The sequence below is a fragment of the Letharia columbiana genome (genome assembly GCF_014066305.1).
Source record: "Letharia columbiana isolate WasteWater2 chromosome Unknown Sc0000012_s1, whole genome shotgun sequence".
NCBI lineage: Eukaryota > Fungi > Ascomycota > Lecanoromycetes > Lecanorales > Parmeliaceae > Letharia > Letharia columbiana.
Genome location: NW_023501051.1, coordinates 139,803 through 159,273, shown reverse-complemented (window position 1 = coordinate 159,273; position 19,471 = coordinate 139,803). Strand labels below are relative to the sequence as shown.

Below are 19,471 nucleotides of genomic sequence, written 5' to 3'. Positions count from 1 at the left end.
CATCATATTTTCCCATTCCTGACCTAAACGACGAATCATCCTCCAGAAGTGCCCTCAGCTTCCAGAAGATCGGTTTTCTGGTGAAGCATCGCTTGAGGCCTCAAGGCCACGACAAGTATTCCCTGGGCCTTTGCTAGATGTTTGCCAGACTGAACGCCTAGATTAGCCACTGCTGGTGCAGATTTCCGTCGAGGTCGAAGAATGAGTGGGCAGGTCTGTGCACCAGTCGCACACCCACTCGCTGTCCCAATGTCTCGGTCTCACCGAGCCATCAAACATCTGGAGGATCGCTAGAGCGAGAACGGCCGAAGTTTCCTTATGGGGAATCGGAGTTGAGCTGCAAGGTTTCTGGCTAGAGCTCAGTCCTCCTGCTACTCTCCGGACCCTGCTTCACACTCAAATCACCACGGTTTCCAGCTCTTTGTTACAGCTGTCGCAGTATTGCTTCTGCCACGCCCGGACCTCCTCGAGGTGTCTGGATTCGCCATCCAAAACATGTTGCCCACTGTTCTTTTTCCCTGTAGTGTTGTGACTCAGCATAGCCCCTAAATGCTTGCATTTGACGTTCTCTTCTAAGAGCCAGTTCTCCCACTCGGCTTGCAGCATCTCACGCTCGATGTTATTGATCACTCGCATTGCCACGAGCAAGTCATGTCTTTGGAAGCCCAAGTGTTCTCGGCTCCTCTGTAGACGACGAGCTGCTGGAGTCTGCGAAGGTCTCATAGAGGGGAGCTGTTGTGATTGCTGATGTGCATAATCATTTCCAAGATTCATGACGCTACTAAAGGTATCTCGACTACACCAAGACCAGTAAGATCGTTGCTGCCGGCTACCAACAAGGGACTCGGAATTAAACTTACCATTGACTGCTAGAAGCTTCTCGAAGGTCAAGTTCCAGAGCGTTAAATTCATGAATCTCATGCAGGTAGACGGCTTTGCTCATTGTGAGGTCTGGCCCGACTCCCAACCTAGTCATAAAATTGCCAGCTTTCCGTTCCCTCCACCACTCGGACGTGCCCGTTGAAGAGAAGATGACGTTGACGAAGACACTCGTTGCCAGAATGGCGAGCAGAACGCTATTTGCGTCGATCGTTTTCCAGGTCCATCGTACAAGGTCAAACACTATCTGCACTGCCGAGGTGGCGACACTTTCCAAAAGCGAACCAAGAGACTCGAAAGCGAGCGCTGTCAAAGTTCGGCGCCTCATTTTACGCCGCAACTGCGATGTCAATGGCGCATCGTTCCCAGCAAACAAAGAAACTTGCGTCTGGAGCCCAACCGAGCCAAAGATCTGGATCGCCTTCTTCGTTCGACCATGGGCACTTGCAAAATTCCTCACTTGCTCCGCAATCACGTCTGCTAAGTCCAAGGCGTCAAGCTCAAGTCCCTTCAGTGCTGCTTCGGCAACAATACCTTATCATTGTCAGCATGTTTCCAGAATGCGGAACCACGGATGGGCAACGTACCCTTCATAAGAGGTGGAGGTCTAGTCCACTCGACCTTGGTATAGACGGCCAATTTGCACTTTGATTTGGCCAGATGAGTGATGACCACTTTAGTGAGCAGGAGGAAACTATCGCGATGTGGGAGATGCCAAGGGCGCTTGCGGTCCGAGATAACATATAAGAGGTGTTCATTAGCCACCTCTACCATCTGGTGGTCTTCAACTGTGGCAATCCGTACTCGTCCTGGGTGAAGGCCAGTTAGCTGGGGCTGAGAATGGCGATTGTCTTATAAGAGCTGCTTACTCAAAATATCCAGATACTCGATCTGATATTCGAAATCACGACGCAAGTACCCGTGTTCCAGTTGGTTACTCCACGGTTTTTGCTTGATGTCTTTGAAGCTGTCAGCGTGGTCTACGTGGTAATGAAAGCCCCAAAAGTCTCAAAAACCACTCACGTCGAGCCCGCCGTTCGTGATACAGAAGTTGCCTATGCAGATTTAAGAGTCAGCATGGCTTTTTCAGGGCAAGAGGCCGAATTGTGACCTAGGATCGGGGAATCAGAAGAGCGCTCTGGTCTCAAAAGATGGTCTTTGAAACCCGGAGCTCGTGAAAATCAGGAAGGATCAGTTGCTCCGAACTGCACGTACCATACCACACTCTTATCTCCAAACATAATATGAAACAGAGCCTTCGGGCTGATGTCCCAATTTCTCTCCAAAACCAACTTGTCCATTCCGGATGGAGCATATGTGATAGGCTGCTTCGGAAGTTTGAAGGCTTTGCTACTGTCTCCTGCGCTGTCTAGCTGGAGAGCGCTACTCCCATACAGCCCTCGGTCAATTAACACGCCTAGCACATTTCGGAGTAAGTATTACCACTCATTGATAAGATTTGAGTAATACGACATAACTGGGGAGTAGAAAGGGGAGCAGAATGGGCAGCTTGTTCCTCCAAGATGTCTCGCGACTCAAAAGCAGTCTCGAATAGGAAGAGATAACAACGAAAGGTGCCTTACTCGCTCTGAGGTCTCGCTGATCCCTGTGGGATGCATTGCGCCTGGGGGTTGAATCGCCATCAGTGGGCGTATTGATGGATACGTTTTCCCAGCTGTCTATGCTCGGGCTGCTTTCCGGATCATCTTGCTCCATCTTAATGAGAGTCTTCATGATCTCTTCAATGCCAATCCCTTGTGATGTGCGGTTCCGCACCAAGAAGTTGAGTCGCCGCTGAAGCAGACTAAGCGGTTCTATAAAGGTCTTGATCGTGATGCGATTGTAACCGGTTGTTTGGTTGTTATTGTTCTTCATATGACAGAAGACGAAGTCACATTCTTTTCCCGTCGCCGCTGTGATCTCTGAGATTGAGTCAAGGCCGACACCTGTGATTAAAGTTAAACCACAATGATTGCTGTAAAAATAAATCTCTTTAGCAGTGACAAAGATCCTTCCTGGAAACTCTTGTTGCTCGTTCGGACTCCACGTGGCCTTAAATACTAATACAAGTCTTTCATCTCGACGCACATTGGGAAACAACAGTCGGAACTGCGCGTCTTGCATCTTGAGCTGCAGCGGATAGTAATTGGGATAGTCTAGCTGAGAGCTCTCGTTTTTCTCGTCCCCACCAAGGCTGATAGTTTTACGATGTGAAGGGAATGGTGCTGATGGCATGCCGGTAGTCTTGTCTAGTCCAATAGAGCCTGAGGCCGAATCGCTAGCTCCCAAGACTGCGGCGTTGTGAAGAGGAGATCCGCTTGCAGAAGAAGCATTCGAGGGGCGAGCCATAGGGCTTGGTGGGTCTGATAACTTCATAGGCTTCTCCTGCGGAGATTTTACCTCACCACGTTCCAGCCTATTGAGATGACCCCAATTTGCACTCCCCCATATGTTGGCCATGAGACCGCTGGGCATACCACCTGACGCATCTATACGACCTACGCCAATACCTTTCTCGCCATTAACGATCACAGCTGCTGCACTAAGATTCGTGGGTGCAGGTGGGTTTGCTAGGGTGTTGGGGGCTAATGTGCTCATAGGTAGATCTCGCATGCTAAGAATCGGTGCAGACGATTTCCTTGATACTGGTGTCTCGGACGGCGGAGGTGTTGGTAGCGCTCCAGGTCCAACGGGCATGGACGTGTGACTGGCTGCTATAAGACTAGCAATACCGCCTCCAGAAAGTCCAGGGCTAGCAAGCGAGCCAGCCGATTTATCACTTCCCAATGGCTTCCGATGAAGATCTAGCCTCTGTATAATTCTCGACGCAGGATCTCTGCTAACATCTACTTCTCTCTCGGTGAACGAGCGTCGATGACTGGTGACATCGAAGCTGCTCCTATTAGCAGAAGGGTCTCCTCCAGGCACAGGGAGAGTTGAGCTTCGGTCCAGTCCGGATGTACCGGAGTTGTCGTCCGTGTGTTGTGGCATCCCAGAATCAGCAGCACTTGCAGCAAATTCTGGTGCGCTTGGGGGAGAGATCGCAAAGGCAGGATCTTGAGCCCGAGGACCGAGACCGGGAGACTCCGTGCTTGCTGGGTCTTCAAGAGCTTTCTGTTTGGCAATCTCAAACGTTGCAAGCCATTCCACTAGTTCAGGAGCGGTCTCAGCCTGGACGACTATAGTGGTGTCTTTGGTCTTCACTTCGAATACGTATCTTCGGTCGTCCGCATTACCAGGCTTCACATTACAAAGTAGAAGTCCGATGCGCTCACTTTCTTCAACGCCACCAGATCGAGTGCCTTGTACGAGCCACCCAAAAATGCCGTTTTTCACAAAAAACCATTTCCGGAGCCATGTAGTCCTTGAGGGCTTTCCCGAGACAGTCCGCAAGTTAAGCCAGCCTTGTTTCTCAGACCTGGCAGATCGTGGTCTACCACCCGGCGTTTGCAGGTTGGTAGTAGAAGGCGCTCTGACCGCGGATGCCGAGGCTGACCCAACAGCATAATCCTCTAGTTCGCGTGAGGGGCGAGACGCCGCTTCCGCGCTCTCTTCAATCTGTTTCCTGGCAGTCTGGAGCTCTCGTCGGAAGGATTTTTCCCCATTCTCCATCTCACGACTCCAACCTCTGACTCTCTCAATGTCACTGCCCCACTTTCCGATAGAGCCGCTTATGTTCTGCCGAGGGGTCCGCATGTCGCGCCATTGATCTGCGAATACTTTCACAAGCATCTTGTCTAGTGCCATTCGTAGCTGTGGCGCTGTGACACTGAAGTCCATCGATGCTTTCAAATAGGCTTTTCGCGCTTCATGGAGTTGGAAGGCGTCTTCTCGCAAAGATGAAGCTTCCTTGGTCTTGGCTTGACCGGAGTAGCGTGAGTGCAGGTTATCAAGCTCCTTCTGCGTGACATGAAGATTTCGCCTAGTTTCCTTGAACGATCGAAGGTCGTTCAAGAGAAAAGTCCGGATAGGTTCTACTATGTTCACCTGAATTTTCCTAAGTCCAGACATGGTTGCCGTCCAAAACTCCTTCGCACCCTCGCTATATCTCTTCATTGCCAGCAACGTGTAGTCATGATCAATGACGGCCTCGGAAAGGTAGGTAGGCGGTGTCGTCTGTGTAAGGAATCCGTTGACCAAAGATTCGAAATTTGCAACTTCGTGTGATAACCTTGAAGTACACTTTACGTAGCCTTCTAGCCATTTCTCCACGAGGTCGAATTGCTCGGAGAAGTGAGTGAACCCCGATCTAAATGTTGGAGAATCGAGGGCCGCTTCCTTCAAACCCACAGGACTAGCACGAATTAGCCGGCGGATCGTTGGAAAAGAATGATACATTAGCTTCATACAGAAGGGTTATTGGCCTGCCCTCGTCCAAGTGGGCAGGGATATCGGCCATACTGAGCACAAATCCAAGTAGTAAGGTCTCGAAGAAGCTGTTTAGCTGGAAGGCGTTGAGGACTTCATCGACTCAGCAAACATTTCGCAAGACGTATGTACATTCTGGTCATTCACAGTCAATGGCACTCCTAGAAGGCTAAGAGATCGCAATATGAGTAGGTGTGAATTCTGAGGATGGTACTGCTGTTTCAATCGTCGCGTTCGAGTCGCTCTACTAGAGTTAGTTAGCGCACCGAGGTTCCTCCGAGAGTCGTCAAATTATGAATTGCAGTGTCTCGATAATACGCAACGAATCATAATGCACGACTCCGGCAATGCTTTGAACGGACGGATAATGTTTACGGTCAAGTTGTCCAGTTCGTAACCCCAGTCCTCATCGTTACTAGTGTACCCTCTCGACACTTTGGCAAACTAATATTCAAATCGCAGATGTCCCTTACAAAGGCTGAGAACACAAAAGCCATCCATCTGCCTTCATAGATTCCGACATGCCACAGAATTGAATATCATGGCGAAGATGGGCTTCAATAAAGGCTCACAAGCTCTCAAAGATGTCGAAATAAAACGTCATGAGCAAGTCGAGAGTGAGAGGCCTACAAAGCGATTGAAGGGACTCTTAGAGGAAGATGATATCTCCGACGAGGAAGACAGTGTGTCCAAAATGGATAGAGGATTGTCTGTGCGGAATGACGAATCAGAAACAGGTGGTCACGGCTTCAAAGTAAACCATGAGTTTGCCAGACGCTTTGAGCACAATAAGAAAAGAGAGGAGCTTCACAAGCGTGAGTAAAGCTTTGCCCAATCTTACTAAGATTACGTACTGACCATAACAGTCCAAGAAAAATACGGCAACGACGTATCTACGGTAACTAGGCATAGGGCGGGGCCAAATGAGGACGACGATGACGGCATAGGATCTTCTACAGACTCAGAGGAGGAGGATGACGAGGGGTTTCTGGCATCCGAGGCTCTTGATAAGCAAATACAAGAAACTCTTGAGGCGATCCGGAGGAAGGATCCTCGCGTCTACGATGAGAAAGCGAAATTCTTTACGGACCTAGATGACGAGGCTCAAGACAGCAAAGGCCTCAAAACGAAACATGAAAAGCCTATGTATCTTAACGACTATCACCGAAGAAACATACTTGAAGTTGCTGCGTCCCCCAAAATTCAGGACGATGGACCCATGAGTTATGCACAGCAGCAAGACGATCTCAAAAATGTCATAGTGAAGGAAATGCATGCCGCGGCTAATAGTGAAATTGACTCTGGGGAGGATAAGGGTGGTGACGACGACTTTTTGGTCCGGAAGCCTTCTGCATCACAGAAAGAGAGTCAAACCATTCGATTGAAGATTAAGAATCCGGAGGTGGACCTCGAGGCCGCCGACAAGGACCCGGAAACTTTCTTATCCAATTACATGTCCGCGAGAGCATGGGTCCCCGCGGCCGGGACCAAGTTTCAGCCATTCGAGTCTGATGATGAGGAAGAGGATCGTCGAGCGGAGCTCTTCGAGGAGGCGTATAATTTGCGCTTCGAAGATCCGCAAGCCTCCCATGAAAAGCTCCTCTCTCATGCGAGAGACGCCGCAGCAAAATATTCCGTGCGGAAAGAACCCACAAATCCTAGAAAGAAGGCACGTGAAGCTGAACAAATGAAGAAAGAGGCAGCAAGGCAGGCTCGTGATGAAGAAAAAGCCCGTTACCGAAAGCTGAAGGTTTCTGAAGTCGAAGAAAAGATTCGAAAAATTAAAGATGCTGCAGGCTTGCGGGGCAAGTCAATCCAGGAGCAGGATTGGCCCGCTTTCCTTGATGACGGCTGGGATGACGAACGATGGGAGCAAGAGATGCGAAAACGTTTCGGTGACGACTACTATGCCGATCATGATACAGATGACAGCAGTGAGGTGAAAGGGAAGAGTCAACGAAAGATCACGAAGCCCAAATGGGAGGACGACATAGAAATTGATGATCTCGTACTTGACTTTGATGCAGCAGAACACGAAAAGCCCCAATTCTCCATGACAGATGATGAGTCCTCTGCTGGTGGAGCCACGATCGCAAATGATGGGAGCAGCGACTCGGAGTCAGTCTCGAAACCAGAACCGAAGTCAAAGCCCAGCAAGAGACGCGAAAGGGACGAGCACAAAAAGGAGGCCCGGCTCGAACGCCGCAAGATTGAACAGCTTGTTGACGAATCCATAAAGGTGGACGAAACCCTATCCAATTTCAGCAAGAAGCATGCAGGTCATTTCCGCTACAGAGAAACTTCACCAATAGCATATGGTCTTACGCCACACGATATATTGATGGCCTCGGACAGTCAGCTTAATCAATACGCAGGACTCAAAAAGATGGCTGCGTTCAGAGACTCGGACAAGAAAAAGAAGGATAAGAAGCGGCTAGGAAAAAAGGCAAGGCTACGGCAGTGGAGAAAGGAGACCTTTGGCAACGAGCAGGGACCACAAAAGACGCTTGCTGAGGTGCTCGCTGGTCAGGATTTGGCAGATCACAAATCGAAGCTTAAAGCCCCCAATAGGACTGATATCAAGGAAGGGAAGAAAAAGACACGCTCAAGGAAGAGCAAGCCATCCAGCACTTGACGATGGCTAAGATCTGATATCATTGGCTTGCCAACATTGTACATAGATAATATTCGACCCGGATTCTGTAGGCAGTCCTTTGCAGTTGGAGGTGTCTCCAAAGAAGTCGTTCACACAAATAGTGTCTGTCTTTGATGGAAGTTTTGAGATCGGGAGGTTCCGGAAGAGGAAGACATTAAGTATCGTCTTGAGCTATATTCCCATTGTAGACTAGAGCACTAGTGGCTTGGTATCCGTTACCAAAAATTTCCTTCTGTCAACTCATCACAACACTCGTGAACACCAACGACGACCTAGGTCTCAATTACTCCACTCCACTCCACTCAGTCTTTCAATTTATCTTTCTCATACCCTTTATTTCCTTGAAATACCGCCGAGATGCCTGAAGGAGAGGTGGTCCAGGCCAAGAAGTCCTTTATGGGGTAGGTCTCACCGTAATCCCTTACTATCTGTGCTGCAATGATGCAAGACGGATTGCATCGGCAACAAGTCCTTGGAGTCTTTTCCAGGCCCTCTGAGCTTGCCTTCTGACCTGAGCCACTGTTTGATGAACGAAAGCTGACAGTTTAATAGCATGCCTGTAGGTTTCCAGCTCCCATCAAATCTTGCGCGATATCGCGCCATGTCAATGCCATCTCAAGCGACATCGATTGGGTGAAATTCCAATGTCCTCATCACGATGATTGCTTGTCAGGCTAGGCACTGGTGATGGCGCAAGATAGAATAACACCCCATTACACCAAGAATAGGAGGCTAATATAAGCTATGATAACAGGGCTTCGTTGTGGATTTCTTGAGTACGTATCTCAATTCATCTAGGCCTACATAGGATTCACCGAATCAGAACAAGAGCTGGATGGTGGCAGCCAACGCAAACATACTGCGCGAATTAGAGTAGTGAGAAATGTTTCGGCTGACTGACAGCGTGTTATAGTGGGTGGTGTATCTGCTGCCGTCTCAAAAACCGCTGCTGCTCCTATCGAGCGTGTTAAGCTCCTCATTCAAAATCAGGTAAGCTATATCTCTTCATTCGTCCCGGAGTAATGCTATGAATATTTATAACACTGGGGCTTGGAATTGTACATCTTGCAATAGCAGCTTCTAGCATGGTTTTTAGGCTGAGGTGGTCTTTCTGGCCTTTTCCTGTCAACCACCAGCTGCGTAGCACACAGGCTGTAACTCCAAGATCCGGACTTGAATCTCTACTGAACTTTGCTTGCCAACAGGATGAGATGTTGAAGACTGGACGCCTTGACCGCAAGTATGCTGGCATCGGGGAGTGCTTTAGCCGCACAGTCGCCAATGAGGGGGTGGTTTCGCTCTGGCGTGGTAATACAGCCAACGTTATCCGATACTTCCCAACCCAGGCCCTCAACTTCGCTTTCCGTGATACCTACAAGTCCATGTTCGCATTCAAGAAGGAGCGTGATGGCTACGCAAAGTGGATGATGGGCAACTTGGCCTCGGGTGGTGTAAGTAACCAGTGGGCTGATATAGATAAATATTTCAAACTAATGATCATAGGCCGCTGGTGCTACGTCCCTCCTTTTCGTGTACTCCCTGGACTACGCCCGTACTCGTCTAGCAAACGACGCCAAGAATTCAAAGACTGGCGGAGACCGTCAATTCAACGGTCTGGTGGATGTCTACAAGAAGACTCTTGCCTCTGACGGTATCCTTGGTCTCTACCGTGGTTTCGGTCCCTCTGTCGCTGGTATCATCGTCTACCGCGGATTGTACTTCGGAATGTACGACTCCCTCAAGCCTGTTCTCCTGGTTGGTTCTCTCGAGGGTAACTTCTTGGCCTCCTTCTTGCTCGGCTGGACTGTCACCACTGGTGCTGGTATCTGCTCGTACCCTCTCGATACTATCCGTAGGCGTATGATGATGACTTCTGGTGAAGTGAGTTACCGTTGCAAATCTCCTAACCCAAGATCAACTTACTAAAACGTTCATTAGGCCGTCAAGTACAAGTCTTCCATTGATGCCGGTCGCCAAATTATTGCCGCTGAGGGTGTTAGATCTTTGTTCAAGGGTGCTGGTGCCAATATCCTCCGTGGTGTCGCTGGTGCTGGTGTGCTTTCGATCTACGACCAAGTCCAATTGCTCATGTTCGGCAAGGCATTCAAGGGTGGATCTGGTTAGATACACTACAAAGCTTCTTGCATTCCGGCACAGATGGATGACGTGGACTGTAAGGTGCTGTGCTCCGTCTAGGCTGAGGTTTGCGGTACGTGGTGAAAATTTCGCGACGGTTGAGATGTGAGGGGGTGATCATTCAGCTGGTGCAGCTGATGCTCCTGATGCTGTACTATTCAAGCTGGCGACTTTCATACACATGTACTTCTGTATCTTGCACTGTCACAACTCCGCTTGGTTCTTCTTCCCTTTATCGGTCTGGTCCGTCTCATGGGAATAGATTGCATAACGAGAGGTAGACTCATTGGTTCTAATCATAAGCTTGCACACTTCGACTGGCCAGATATCCTCACCCTGAACCTGCTGTCCCACTCTGAAACGCCCACAGGCCGGATGACGTATGTTCGTAGGCAGAAGTAGGCCTCCCTTGCTTCACGTGAAGTCCGCAAATAACTGCGCCTTGACCCTTTTTCCTGAAGTCAAAGTTCCTCTTGACCATCAAATGCCACATCCACAATGTCAGGGATACCGATCCACACCGAAGATCCCATAAGCCCAGCGGAAGCCAGCGGCGTCACACCACAGACAGCCTACAACTCAAATGCAATAACCCCCTCGCAGCCGGCCAAAACTACTGCACCTTCCCCTTACGCATACCCACCGGCTCAGCCTGGAGCAGCAGCACCGACCCCTACGCGCAGTATACCGCACAACTCCAGCTATGGTCCACCAGCTCCACAACCAGGAGCAGCACCCGTGCCACCCCCGCCTACAATCACCGCGCCGGCCAGCCTGCCACCCCCGCCCAAAGCTGGCGAGAAAGCATTATCATCGGAGCACTACGCGCCAGTCCGTTCTACGCCCGCTCAGCCCCAACCGTATCCTCCGCAAATGTCGCAGCCGACGGTGGATCCGCCCTTCCAGGGTCTCCCGCCCGCATCTACAACCTCTACGGGCATGAGACCTTCCTTTGACCCTGCAGCGCCACCGAGTAGCGTTTCCTCCCCCCCGGACATGCCCATCCGAGCAAGCCTCGAGCATCCGCCCGGCTACGTGCAGAACCCTTTTGCGTCCGACATGACGCCGGATCAGCGCTTTGCGGCGGAGCAACGAGACGAGAACCGGTCCGGCACTCTGCCATCTTTGGGCTATACCGACAACGCCCAGGTTCCGAGACCGGGCTCGGAGGAGGATCGGACGGCTTGGGGGACGGCTAAGAAATGGGCGATGGAGAAGGGAGAGCGGGCCAGTAAGCTTGGGGAGGAGGTGTGGGAAAAGTTCGGTGCGGAAAAATAAGCATAAATGTAGGCCCCCAGCGTCGTCAGCGGAGGTCAAGGTGGTGGTTTGAGCTATTTGCGATGGCCAAAGAGAGCAGGAAAAGTTGAGGACATGGTTACCTTAGATTTGAAGAGGAGTCGTACTTTACGCTTGGCAGGCTCGGCTAGGGGCAATCGCCAATGATGAGGGGTTTCAAAACTTCCAGCCGCACTTCCGCTTGTTTCGTTTCGGGGAGAATTCACGAAATCAAGGTAGAAAGTAGCTAAAATTACCTTCACTAGCGCACGATACGATTAGCTAGCGGTGTCGGAGTGGGGTCCCCGGGTGAAATGTGCAGCCAGCTCATGCAATGTGAAATTGTGAATGCAAGGTGACCGATACGTTGACATCAGCAAACGTTACTTTACTTTATCATCATTAAAGTACCATCTTACGCGCTGTTACTTCATGAAAATACAACAACAATGTTTCTCTTTGTTGCAATCTTATGGAATTCTCAATCGGGAAAAAAGAACGAATGGCTAAAAGTAAGTTACATTCTTGTCGCGAACATACCTGAGTAAAGTACGAGAATGTGCCCCTGAAAGTCGCTCTTTAGTTTCGTTAGAATCCACCTGCCAAGAGAGGGCAAGCGCCACGACAGCCTTTGAGAACTAAGGTACGTATTTCATCTGTCATGGCATTTCCCCAAAATAAGACAATGCACCTGGCCATTGTCGCCCAAGTACTCCCAGCGCGAGAATTCTTGCAACGTCAGCTCACTCAAATACCTAGCACCTGCCACATACAGCAGCAGAGTTTTATCCATTTTCTTCGCTCGTATGCCCTCGCGTCCCTCTAGTGCTCCGATTTCTGTAAGCGACAGTGTATCCCCCGTGTTGGATATCTGCTTCGTGTACGGCAGCGGGACGTGTGGGAACAGATGTCCTGCACACCTTTATGAGCGACGCGCAGCCTAAGAGTAAGGCTTCGAACACTCAACGATCCAACCATCCAGCAATTGTAAAAACGAAAGTAATAGACCCCAAGATATGGCCATATCTCGACGTTTCTCCGGCTTCTTGGCCATTTCTGCGGCAGCACTCTTCCTGGTGGGCTTCTTCCTCTTCGGCAGTAACATGAACAGGCAATTCTCCTACAAGTCTTTGCTGTTCTCAGAAACTATTGTCAGTGACGATACCAATTCTTCGGACACCTCCTTCGCTACCAATGACGGCGGTGCTGTCAAGTCTCCTCTCAGCGATGTCTCCCAGAAGCCTCTAAGTATTGCCATCGTGGAGACCACAGGATATCACGATGAAGTCGTTGCAGCGTTCGTACACTCCTTTGGCTCCCAGAAAAGATCGAATCTGAGCCTCTTTCAACAAAACCAACGCTATGGCATTGAGAAGATCATGAAGGACTTCAAACTTCCCAAACCGGTCCCAGCAGCCCAACCGCCTGACATGCTGCTCGCCGACGACGCCACCAAATTAGACATCTTGGTCCTCACAACATGCGAGTATGATCGCATCAAGATCGCATCTCAACTCGAGACTTTACTCAAGGAAGGCAAGACACAACTACTCTGCGTCGTCCATCACGCCGACCATTGGGCGAATGAGGACCACCAAAGTTTCATGGCCCCTTGGATTGATAAGGGACTGGTGGATTTCATCACGCTTTCCCAGCACACAGCGACATTCCTCCAGGAGACCGGCATGAGGACGTGGAAGACCAAACCTCCGATCAGACCCTTTGCTCCAGTCTTCCCAGTCAACCTCCCCAAACTACCCACAGCCGTCGACGCAGACAAAGGGGAGCTTGGGTTTGGACTCCAAGGCCTATATGAATCCACAAGACGGAATTACGAAACGATCTTTGCTCACCTCCAAAAATTCATAGACTCGAGATCATCGGAAAGAGATGGAACCATGAACTCGAACGTCACCCTTCATCTGCTAGGCCAGGGGATTCACCCTGAAGTCCCAAGCGGTCTGATCTCGCACGTCAGCTTCGACGAGTCGCTCGATTATGACGAGTACTACTCCATTCTCTCCCGCACCTTCGCGCTCCTACCCGCCTTCGCCAATGACCAATACCTCGATCGCAAGGCTTCCAGCACCGTACCTGCTGGGCTGATTGGGGGCACACCCTTGGTTGCGACCAAGGAGATCGTGGCGGCGTATAGCTATCTGCCGGAGGACGCGGTATACCTACAAGATAAGGATGAGACTGAGTTTGATGTTATAGGAAGGGTGCTGAAGGACGCCGCAAAGCATCGGATTAAAAAGATGCAAATGGTCAGGAATAAGTGTGCAGAGCTCGTCAAGGGCAACTCTGGACTGGTTGAAGGGTGGATCAAAGAGATCCTACAGAAAGGGCATGTTGGACGGTAAGATGCCGTGGATGTTTGCACCAGCTAGTGGTTTCCGTGGCTGTTTTTCAAGCAATATTGATACCCATGTCCGTTTTGCAAAGCTAGACTGCAGCTCTGTATGGTACAGCGTCGCGTTTGGAGTTGCATTTGGAACGCCATTCTATGATTATTGGTAGAGTAGCTACAGCGTTTGTAGAAGTATTGGCGAGGCCGGCTTCACGAAGACTTTGCCGGCCCCTTTTCGCTCATGAATGTGATGCTGTGTGTGATTATGGTACAGTAGAAAAGAGACGCTTTCCCTCAGGCTTCCAGACTCCAGAAACTCTGGCCTTGGCGGCCTCGGCTTGTCAGAGTTGCGCCACCAAGATTACACCACGCTTCAGCCCTTTACATTGCCCTTTTTTCGCTGGGCATTGATGTCTTTACTTTGACGTTCATTCTTTTTCTCTTTTCTTTTATGCGAATTTCAAAATGTAAACATAATATCTGACCGACCATTCATCAGTTGCCTTCCTTTTCAGTTTGCCCGTCCCTGATGTTGGGCGCCCACGTCATAAGAATCGGCGATCATCTACAAATCTAACGTCTGTATCGCCGAGCGAAGCACTACCACACAAATATCAGGTCTGTGACGCTATGGCGTCCACCAGCGCTCCAGGTTGGCCATCGATAGAGGCTCAAGAGTATGCTGCTGCAGAGAGCATGTTGCAACACTCCCGTTCCGCCCGAAGCAACTCCCAGACGCTCAGTGGATTCGCCATGCCCGAGGTTCAAAACTACGCCCTCGACGCTACACATGCACAGGCACAAATGATGGCTCCAGGATCCGGTCAATCGTATCCACCTCCTTTCGTGCCTCCTTTTCACTCTGCCAGTGCGCAAGAGCAGAACCATAATTTCAATGGATCTTTTGAGGGAAAGATACCCTCCTCACACGAACTTCAGGCCCAATTCGATCAACAACGAACGGATTCGTTTTCAGAATTGTCTCAAGGGCGAGATTCGAACACGTCTGAAAAAGGTCACCGAGCAAATTCCCACGCTGCAGGAAGAAATGGGCACAGTCACAGAAACAGTAGCCTAGACGGATCCGAGCCCACAAGCCCTGTCAGCACACGAGAGTACACAAAACGTCAGTCGGATGGGCGTGCATCCTGGACACACCGCTCGAGCAACGAGAATGTGGGGCAGCGCGAAGCCAAAGAAGAGACGGACAAGAAACCTCCCTGGAGCGAACTCAAAACCAAAGCGGGCAAAGAGCGCAAAAGACTGCCATTGGCCTGCATTGCCTGTCGGCGGAAGAAGATACGATGTTCTGGTGAAAAGCCAGCTTGTAAGCACTGTCTGCGGTCACGGATACCGTGTGTCTACAAAGTTACTACAAGGAAAGCGGCACCGAGAACAGACTACATGGCAATGTTGGACAAGCGCCTCAAGAGAATGGAGGAAAGGGTCATTAAGATAATTCCAAAGGAAGAATCTGAGGCAGTACCAAGGGCAATAATCAAACCTTCTGCTGCTGCTCAAGCAAACAGTGGAAAGAAGAGGAGTGTCGAAGAGGCTTTTGGACCACAGCTGGACGAGTGGACAGATTCAAAGCCGACTGCACAGCCACCTAAGGGCCAAGGTAATCATGAAAGCAAAGTCAACACGGAAGGTGCAGAGCACTTGCCTACACCAGAACTCCAGGACCATCTATCACAAGTTTTCTTTGACAATCTGTACGGGCAATCATATCATCTTTTACACAAGCCAAGTTATATGCGCAGGTTACGGTGCGCGATGCCCCTCTCCTATCGTTTTGCATCTACTTCGCTAACAGTTCGATAGTGCTGGCACGTTGCCTCCTGTCCTCATCCTTGCTGTGTGCGCGGTATCTGCACGCTTTTCTTCGCATCCTCAATTGAACACCGAACCTGCCTTCTTGCGAGGCGAGAGTTGGGCTGGTCCAGCACGCGACATCGCCTTGCGTCGTTACGATGAGCCGAATATTACCACTCTTACTGTACTGCTGCTACTTGGTCTTCACGAATTCGGAACATGCCAAGGTGGAAGAAGCTGGATGCTTGGCGGCATGGCCACAAGAATGGCTTATGCTCTTCAACTCCACCGAGAACTGGATCACGATCCGCTGGGACGGAAGACTGAGAACAAGTCTGAGCTTAGTTTCACTGATAGGGAAATAAGGAGGAGGACTATGTGGGCCTGCTTTCTCATGGATCGGTTCACATCCTCAGGGACTGAGCGACCCATGTTTGCCGATGAAGATATCATAAAGGTGCAGCTGCCTGTCAAAGAATCCAACTTTCAAATGGAGATTCCCGGTCCCACCCAAAGTCTGGACGGTCGAGTGCCAAATCCTGTGAAGAGTGACACTGGTCAACTGTCTGACCCTCAAGGCAACATGGGAGTAGCCGCGTATATGATCCGCGTAATAGTCCTATGGGGTCGCATCATCAAATACTTGAACATGGGAGGGAAAGAGAGGGATGAATACCCTATCTGGGACACCAAATCCCAATATGCTGAGCTCAGACGACAAGCCAGCGACTTCAAGACATCATTGCCTGCGGAACTTCAAAATACTCGTGAAAACCTGAAGAACCACGCCGCTGAGAAACTAGGGAATCAGTTCCTCTTTATGCATATAGCTTCACATCAGGTGGTATTGTTTCTACACCGCTTTGCCATACCCACTGCCCCGGGAGGAAGAAATCCAAAGGAGATGCCAATATCCTTTCTTGCCGAAGCAGCGCCGGCAGCTCTTGACGCGGCTAGCCAGATATCGGTTTTGATCAACGACGCTACAGAACATCATGCGGTTGCGCCGTTCCTTGGTTATTGTGCTTTCATGTCGAGCACCATACATGTATGGGGTATCTTCTCCAAAAAACAATCCATCGAGGCGTCGTGCAAGCAACATCTTGCCAGCAACTTCAAATATTTGGGCAAGATGAAGAAGCATTGGGGAATGTTCCACTTTATGACCGAAAACCTTATGGACATATACCGTCAGCATGCGGATGCGTCCCAGAAAGGATCGAGTGAGATGGCAAGTCAAGATGATACTATCTTTCAGTATGGAGACTGGTTTCAGAAGTATCCTCACGGCGTCTCAGAGACAGATTACCAGGATCCCGCGGTCCAGATCAAGAAGGAACCCAACAGCGATGTCACGTTAAGTCACGGAAAAGACCTCCAAAGCGTGGAAGACTTCTTCCACACCCAGTCGCCACCCTCTCGCTCAACCCAGCCTCGAAAGTCCGGCAAGAAAAGCGCCAAGATCGCTTCGCAACCAGAGGATCGTCTACCCCAGCAGCGGCTCCAACAACCAGATTTCCATACCAATGCTACCCAACAAGGCATGCTTCCCCTCCCCATGTCGCAGCCACATATGGATCCCTCCGCTTTTGTCGGCCACCCACCTCAGCTCTACCCCCAACCCTGCTCCAACTCCTTCCCTCAAGCCTACGACATGCTCCCTCTCTCCACTCCCGCCAACACGGCCCTCCTTCCCCAGCTCGACCGCCACCTCGTCTACGGCGCTTATGCAGGCAACGATCCCACTGGCTCTTCTTCTGCCTCTGCCCTCAGCGCAATGACCAGTGGCCTTCAAGATCCCCAAAGCAACCAGCAAGGCTTGAGCGATCCGGCCACTTCGATGTGGGATAATCCACTGGATCTGTCACCGCAGACGCAACAGCAGATGCTGGGTTCGGGTGGGTATATGGGTGATTTGCAGACGAGTGCGTGGTTTATGCCATTCAATCTGAACCCTCCGGAGATTGGGGGGGAGGGTAATGAGTTTGGAAGGCGCCTCGAAGGGTTCGGAGGAGGCGGTATCTAGGGCTTTGGTGCTGCCGTCTGACATTGCGCTGCATTTTAGCATGGGTCTCTTTGCTAACCGAGACGCGACCATACACTGACACGACTTGCGATTCGAGGCTGAGCACTCATCATCTGTTGTTGGCCAAGTTCCTGTGCCAATTTTCAAAAAGCTCTTTTCATTCGACTATATACTTCTCTCAGTAAATCTTTTCACAAATGTTAATGCAAAGATGACAAGTGTTCCCAAAGCCGCAGACCTCGTGATCTTCATGTATGTGAACGTCAACCTGTTGTCGGATTGACGAAAATTCAGCCGACCTCAGCATTGGAAACGAAAGTAAGGTACCCAACCATGCTCTCGCTCCCGTAGTGGTTGAAAACTCCCCAAAAGACAAATCCCCCTCCATCCCCCTCTTCCCACCCACCTCATCCAGCCCGCCAGCTTCAATACCGACCTCCCCGCCTCCCCGCCCCCCCCCTCCATCAGCCATACCAGCCCACCCCCATCCTCCTCAAAATTTAGCCACGCGATCTCACAGCAGGCCTCAACAATACCCATAAACGGCAACCATGCCATGCCAACCCCCCTTCCACGGTGGTCTGTCTCGTTCACGTGGGAAGAAGGGGCGGGCTGGCATGGATGGATGAGGGGAATTGGCGCACGGACGGATGAGCTGGCTGGGTAGGTAGGTAGGTAGGTAGGTAGGTAGGTAGGTAGGTAGGTAGGTAGGTAGGTAGGTAGGTAGGTAGATGATAGGGGATGGGGGGAGAAGGTGTTGGGATGGGATGGAAGACTGAGATGAGATTGGACAGAGGAGAGAGAGAGAGAGAGGGGTGGGAAGATGGGTTCGCTGTTGGGATGTGGGGGGGTCGGTTGTGAGTGAAAAATGAGGGGGAAAAGAAGATAAAAAAGACGGAGAGTTCTGGAGAGCATGGGAGGATTCTGGCATTGAACGATGGCCTGTGGCCTGCATTTTGCTACCGAATGGGAAGGGTCGGCGCCGAGATGTACGTACCTCGCACCCACCCGATACCAAAAGTGTAAGACAACTTTTCTGGCTTTTCCATGGCTCAAACGGCTGTTCAGGGGACCGATCCCAACCCTATCTCCGTCGCGACGGTTTTCCTCCTAACTAATGTCTCACCGCCCTCACCCCCCACCCTGCTCCCACCATTCTCCGCATCCATCTGCAGATCGCCGCCGAGATCCAAACTATCCGCTATGGTCTGTGTCCTCCTCTTCTCCTTCCCCGTGCCTACCACACCCTCTTTCGCGGCCTTTATACGGAACGGATTTGATTTCTTTCGGCGCTTGGAGTTCTGCTTGGGTGTGGGTGGTTCCTTGGAGAGGGAATTTGACGGGGATGTGGTCGCGGAGGAGGTTTGAATGGTGGCGGCGGCTTCGTCGTAGATGGTCGTTAGGGTTGGGGCTGCGCCTGGTCTACGCACATTTCGGGATCAGCGTTGCTTCTTCAAGGTAGATGATTAAGTTGTAAGACAGGTCTCGGGAGCAGAACAGGGCAATTTGCTCCTGAACATGTCTTGCGACTCAATTTTCAGTAGCAAAGAGGAAGGTCTTCTCCGACATGTACGTACGGGTTGAGAGGGGCGGTAGAGGGGTTGATGCGTATGAAGCCTGTGGGGAGAAGACCATTAGACGTGGTCTTTAGGTGAGAAGTGGCATGGAAGTGGCACGCTCACACATGGCTTCAAAGCCTCCCGGGCGGCGTCAAGTTCAATCCAGATGCTAGCAAATGATAACGCAGACAGTCTCGGAGGGCATTGAAGACACAAAGGATGATGGCTGGGGGATCAAGTACCCTCCGTAGGGATCTTGATCCTCCGCAGGCTTGACAGATGGATTTATAAGATTCTGCGTGCTGAATGGCGACTGCGTCCGAGAATGGCAACGTTTGAGATGGGAGGTGCAGAAGCTGTGGTTCGTATATTGGTGGCATGAGACGTTGGCATGGTATTCAGGGAGG

General features: G+C 50.8%; 6 protein-coding genes across 6 annotated transcripts; 4 read left to right on the top strand and 2 right to left on the bottom strand.

Moving 5' to 3' along the window:
- Positions 1-396: 396 nt before the first annotated feature.
- Positions 397-5,278, bottom strand: HO173_004857 (uncharacterized protein; the record flags this gene model as incomplete). Its single annotated transcript, XM_037306775.1, has 8 exons — positions 397-796; positions 861-1,413; positions 1,467-1,688; positions 1,749-1,838; positions 1,903-1,934; positions 2,095-2,296; positions 2,463-5,173; positions 5,229-5,278. 8 exons carry the CDS (start codon positions 5,276-5,278, stop codon positions 397-399), a joined length of 4,260 nt encoding a protein of 1,419 aa, XP_037166310.1.
- Positions 5,279-5,788: 510 nt separating this feature from the next.
- On the top strand, positions 5,789-7,882 carry HO173_004856 (uncharacterized protein; the record flags this gene model as incomplete). Its single annotated transcript, XM_037306774.1, has 2 exons — positions 5,789-6,062; positions 6,114-7,882. The coding sequence occupies 2 exons, from the start codon at positions 5,789-5,791 to the stop codon at positions 7,880-7,882; spliced, it is 2,043 nt and encodes a 680-aa protein (XP_037166309.1).
- Positions 7,883-8,260: 378 nt separating this feature from the next.
- HO173_004855 (uncharacterized protein) lies at positions 8,261-10,027 on the top strand (the record flags this gene model as incomplete). Its single annotated transcript, XM_037306773.1, has 7 exons — positions 8,261-8,304; positions 8,456-8,462; positions 8,658-8,679; positions 8,817-8,893; positions 9,109-9,354; positions 9,407-9,784; positions 9,842-10,027. 7 exons carry the CDS (start codon positions 8,261-8,263, stop codon positions 10,025-10,027), a joined length of 960 nt encoding a protein of 319 aa, XP_037166308.1.
- A 510-nt stretch (positions 10,028-10,537) lies between these two features.
- On the top strand, positions 10,538-11,317 carry HO173_004854 (uncharacterized protein; the record flags this gene model as incomplete). Its single annotated transcript, XM_037306772.1, has 1 exon — positions 10,538-11,317. The coding sequence occupies one exon, from the start codon at positions 10,538-10,540 to the stop codon at positions 11,315-11,317; it is 780 nt and encodes a 259-aa protein (XP_037166307.1).
- Positions 11,318-12,330: 1,013 nt separating this feature from the next.
- Positions 12,331-17,505, top strand: HO173_004853 (uncharacterized protein; the record flags this gene model as incomplete). Its single annotated transcript, XM_037306771.1, has 3 exons — positions 12,331-13,673; positions 14,180-15,433; positions 15,489-17,505. The coding sequence occupies 3 exons, from the start codon at positions 12,331-12,333 to the stop codon at positions 17,503-17,505; spliced, it is 4,614 nt and encodes a 1,537-aa protein (XP_037166306.1).
- Positions 17,506-18,569: 1,064 nt separating this feature from the next.
- HO173_004852 (uncharacterized protein) lies at positions 18,570-19,191 on the bottom strand (the record flags this gene model as incomplete). The annotated part of the gene is made up of 3 exons (XM_037306770.1): positions 18,570-18,927; positions 19,083-19,122; positions 19,188-19,191. The coding sequence occupies 3 exons, from the start codon at positions 19,189-19,191 to the stop codon at positions 18,570-18,572; spliced, it is 402 nt and encodes a 133-aa protein (XP_037166305.1).
- Between the last annotated feature and the right edge of the window lie 280 nt (positions 19,192-19,471).